This window comes from Cebidichthys violaceus, unplaced genomic scaffold (assembly GCF_023349555.1).
Source record: "Cebidichthys violaceus isolate CVI_PGR_0920_01 unplaced genomic scaffold, fCebVio1.0.p SCAF_12, whole genome shotgun sequence".
NCBI lineage: Eukaryota > Metazoa > Chordata > Actinopteri > Perciformes > Stichaeidae > Cebidichthys > Cebidichthys violaceus.
The window spans coordinates 2,872,296-2,877,295 of record NW_027176285.1 but is presented as its reverse complement, the minus strand read 5'-3'; the positions used below and the strand labels follow the sequence as shown (position 1 = coordinate 2,877,295).

The 5,000-nt window shown below is 46.5% G+C and overlaps 1 protein-coding gene across 1 annotated transcript in view; it reads right to left on the bottom strand.

Annotated features, from left to right (window-relative positions):
• The window catches only part of LOC137868894 (poly [ADP-ribose] polymerase tankyrase-1-like), a 64,899-nt gene that overhangs the window by 38,012 nt on the left and 21,887 nt on the right, over window positions 1-5,000 (bottom strand). Inside the window, 2 exon segments of the mRNA XM_068705914.1 lie at window positions 1,280-1,355; window positions 3,948-3,984. Of these exon segments, the coding sequence (XP_068562015.1) occupies window positions 1,280-1,355; window positions 3,948-3,984 (113 nt within the window).

Sequence of the window (5,000 nt, the reverse complement as noted above, 5' to 3'; positions counted from 1 at the left end):
TGACGTCTTTAAAATGGCTTGTTTTGTCGTTCCAAACACCAAAGATGTTCCCTTTAACATGATATGAAACAGGAAATGTCCATATTTGAGGGACTGAAAACATTATTTTCTGCCACTTTTAGCCTGAGAAGTGAAAATGACTTTGTGTTGATCGATTCGTCGACTGATGGTTGCAGGTCTAGTCGGCAGCAGTCTTCCCTTATTTGGAGAGAGCTGTATGGAGGACCGCAGGGAGTGTGGGATATGCGCTCATTCATCCCGGGGCCTAATTAGTCACAATGAGCCAGATGTGGTGCCGTGACCCAGCGGAGCTCAACCCGAGACTCGGGACTCCCCCGGGGGACGCATGAGCGGATGCCACGGTCACAAAAAAGTCTCACTCTGCAAATCTAATGACGCCACAATAACTCCCAAGTGCACCATTAACTGGCTGTTAAACTCACATTTGTGGTTCTTGTCAACATACAGCTAATTACAAATAGATTATTTTCATCTAACACAAGAGACTCGCAGACTCTAGGAACTTTGCTTTAGTTTCTTTTTACTTTCATTCTACGCTAAGCCTCAAATAGTGACGAGACAAAGTGCAACATCAGAGCGTTTGTGATGCTCAGAAAAATGCATTCATCGGTTGTTGTTTTTTTGCTTCTTTTGCATGATGCATGAAAAACTGATGAAGGCTGCTGTCGGAGGCGTCGGGCTCGACACAAGGCCGGGTGAGCAGCTGCTTATCTTGATTGTGTATGTTAAGAGGTTCAGGTTCACGCAAACGGCAAAAGGCTCTGAATCAAAAAAAAAATACTATAATACGCGATACATATATATATCTCTGTGTGTAAACTCTGTGTAGTGCTGTCCTGCACTGCTGCAGCTCACCCTTCAAAAACAAATTCATCTGAAGAAACTATTACATGTGAACCACAGGAATTGCCAACAAGCAAAGACCAAATGTACTAAATAAAGAACATCTGCACCTTTGGTATGTTCCTCACTCAACAGAACAAAAACAGGAGAGAAACAACAATTCAAATCTGCCATCCGCTGTCATAATTGTTTTGGTGTCAGGGACGGTAAAAAGAGTTTTTACCGTGTTCCTCTGCGCTGCTATTGTTCAGAGTGAGCGCTAAATTATTCACTGAAGGGGTTTGTGTCTCCATCTATTTGTTCCAACAACCAACAAAAGGCCACTAAGAACGCTTGACACAACGGAGCCCCTACAGACGTCAATAACAGCCGTCGTTTCACTTTCCTATTTTTTTTTGCGCTCTTTTCATCTCACCTTGCGGCCGTCGCTGGCGTGGCAGTTGACGTTGAGCGGAGTGAGCAAGGCCATTAGCTTCTCCTCGTTTCCACTCCTGCAAAAGGTGCACACACACACACACACACACACACACACACACACACACACATTAGATAGAAAACATCCAACGCCATTGGAGGATTAGCACTGTTCCTCGCCAAGGAGAGTGTGGGGGAGAAAATGAGGAGGAATGAGATAAGGGGAAAAAAAAGAAGAAGAATTTCATCTGCAGGAACAGAATGACATAAAGGAATGTTTCAAGGATGGATCGACGTGTGTGTGTGTGTGTGTGTGTGTGCGTGTGTGTGTTTTCTTGTAACCGCAACAAGCTAAACAAATCTGTTAGAGAAAAGCCATTTAGCCTAGCCGCGGTAGAGTTAAGACTTTGTTTATGTTGTTGGGCTGTGCTTCCTGGTTCCTAGGCTCACTGCCCTGTCATTGACTGACCACCAGGAGAGTGCGTTGCCAAGGCAGCGGCCAGTCCAACCATCATCCCCGTGACAGCCGTAAAGGGAGAAGCTGTCAGATGGAGAGAAAGGGATTATTCTTCATCCCTTCCTCTCCCTCTCTCCTTTTACTTTTGTTTTCAGGTTGGTTGGTCGGGCCTCTCCTTCATTCTTTTTCTTTCACTCACTGACCAAAAGAGACATTCACATCCTCCCCATCCCTCCTCTCACTCTTCCTGTTTTTCCTAGCTGCTGCTCTCCTACCCTTTTTACCCTCTCGCTCGCTTCTCATCTAAGCTGTCCACCTTTCCCCCTCCCTCTCCACCCTCACTTTCTTCTTCTCCACCTTAACCTCCAATGCTCTGCATCTTCCTTCCTCCCTCGTTCTTTTACCCCCCCTCCCCTTTTTTTTTTTTTTTTTGCTCAACTAGCTGCATCCTGCCTCTGGTAGCCTTACACAAGGGAGCCTTCATTTCGATGCAAGCATCTTGAGGATTTAACAGGGACGAGGGACACACAGCGGTATGTTTGAGCGTGCTTGTCACGCTTGTTTCATAGATGTTTTGGACAGCACAGCTCGGCATCTTCTAGTCAATCAACTATATGAATCAAAAGCAAGAACCCAGAAATATTAAGGCCTAGTGGATGTGGTTTCTTAACGAGAACTATTCTGACGGCACTCTCGTGTTTGTCGAGTGAAGAGGAAGCACTGAGCAGCGGATTGCCACCTTTGGACAGAGGCGGGCTCGCTGTGCAGCAGCTCGACTCTTCTTCTGCACCACTGTGGAAAGGTGCTATCTGTGACACAAATAAAAAGGGAAAAAAAAAAACATTGTAGAAAAAAAAAACGATATCCTATAATGTGTGGGAGTTATTCGAGCAAACAACAACAAAAAAGTAAAGAAATTCCTCTGAAAAATGACATTGGGGATGAGCCAGTCAGCGGCTCAGCTGTGATAGAGGCACACTGAGTTCACAGTTCACACTTAAACAGCCTGATGACCCCACAATACACTGGGGTACTGCTATGCTAAGCCAGCTGCTTCCTTGTGTGTGTGTGTGTGTGTGTGTGTGTGTGTGTGTGTGTGTGTGTGTGTGTGTGTGTGTGCGCCTGGGAGAGAGAGAGAAAGAGAGGCTGTTGAGGCATTGAGTGCTCAGCCACCCCCACACACACACACACACACACACACACACACACACACACACACACACACTCCCAAATGAAAGCTATGCCATTTCCACATGCAACACACACACAAACACTTTGCCCACATGCACTGCCTGCAACCATAACATGCCTCCAAAATACACAAGTGTCCCTGGCCCACATGTTCTCTCAATCTGAAAAACATGACTAGTGTAGGAGCTGACTGTAAGTGTGTGTGTGTGTGTGTGTGTGTGTGTGTGTGTGTGTGTGTGTGTGTGTGTGTGTGTGTGTGAGAGAGATGGAGGGAGAGAAGGAGCGAGTAATAAACCATTTGACACACAGAAATGCAAGTTGAAGGGAAATCGAAGGCGGCAGCAGATGATGGAATACAAACAAAAGAGAAGAAAGCTCAAGAGATAAAGAAACGGAGGGAGAAGAGAAGAAAGGAAAGAAAAAGGAAACAAGATAAGAAACGGAGGCGGGGGGGGGGGGCGAGTGAGGGGAAGGATGAGGAAAGGAAATGAAAGACAGAGAAAACAAGAAAGGGGAAAAAGGCAGAAAAGGAATCCAGAGGAGGAAACAAGGAAGAAGGATGACAGAGGAAAAGACAGGAAATGAAGAATGAAGAAAGGAGAGGAAGCAAGAAAACAAGAGGGGAGGATAAAAAAACAAAACAAGGACCGGAAACAGAAAACATAAGTGAATCAAAGCAGAGAGGAAGAGGAGGTAACAAAGAAGTGAGAAGATGGAAGAAGGATGAACATAGAAAGAAGAACAAAAGAGAAAACGAGAGGAAAATTATGAAAATATGAAGAGGAAATGAGACGAAACAGTGGAAACGGAGGAGAGTAAAGGGGACAAGGACAAACGTGAAGATGGGAGTGAAAAGGGAAAGAGAACAGAAACTGGAGAGGAGCAGAGAAGAAAGTAAGCATGGAAATAAGAGAGGAGAGGGAGCCAAAGAACTGAGCAGGTGAACGAGGAAGCAGGAAAGGAGAGACATGAAAAGGATGTCACAAAGCAGGAAAAAGCATATGAAGGGTCTGGTACTCACCTCGCCGCCTCCAGCAGCTCATCCTTCTTGTATTCACCTAGATGGTTGCAGAAGATCATAGTGTCAGACAAGTGGGCGCCAACACACAGCGACCACACACACACACACATACATGATCAGCCACACACACACACGTAAGGACACACACACAGAGGAAGGATCTGTCCATTGGGGGGAAGAAGAAACCCTCTCTCTCTCTCTCTCTCTCTCTCTCTCTCTCTCTCTCTCTCTCTCTCTCTCTCTCTCTCTCTCTTTCCATCTCTCCTCCTTCCCCCCCCCTCTCATCCTCCTCCTCTCTTTCTCTGCCATTCTCGCTCAGTGCGCACCCCTCTGGCTCCGGTTGCCGTGGCGATGCGTTGCCGGCAGCGACCACAGCGCGTTCATTGTTTGGGCGACGAGCGGCAGACCGACGCTCGCTCTGCCTCTACCCGTCCGTGTGTCCGTCCATCCCTCCCTCCTTTGCCGCTTTTGTCTCCCGTCTCCCGGCCGCCGCTCATACCGCCAACCATCTTCCCTTGTTCAGCATCATCTCTCTCTCTCTCTCTCTCTCTCTCTCTCTCTCTCTCTCTGCTTTATTTTTTTCTCCTCCTGTGGGCTAAGGAGGCGCAGTTACCATCACAAAACACAACAGAAATAAACAAACCCCTCCCCCTACCTCCGTCGCCCTCTCTCCCTCTCTTAGCCCCGCCCCCTCCCTGTATCTACAGTCACAATGTACACACACACACCTTATCCATATGTGTCTTGTCTGCCTGGGAAACAGAGAGAGGGGTGTGGGGGTGATGGGAGTTCTTCTCAGACATGGAACCTTTAACATTGCATCATTCAACTGTGTGTGTGAACGACGGCTTGTGGTATTCACACAGAAGTCGTCATTAAGGGGCGCACTAGTCATAAATACATACAGTCATATGGACTATGTATTTAAAAACAACTGTTGGTTCCAAAATAAAATGCAATATGAATTGCATAACAATCCTGATCCTCTAGTTTATTTTCTGTGTGTCATTACTGTCATGAAGTTGTTGGTCTCAAAATTTAAAAAAGAAACTT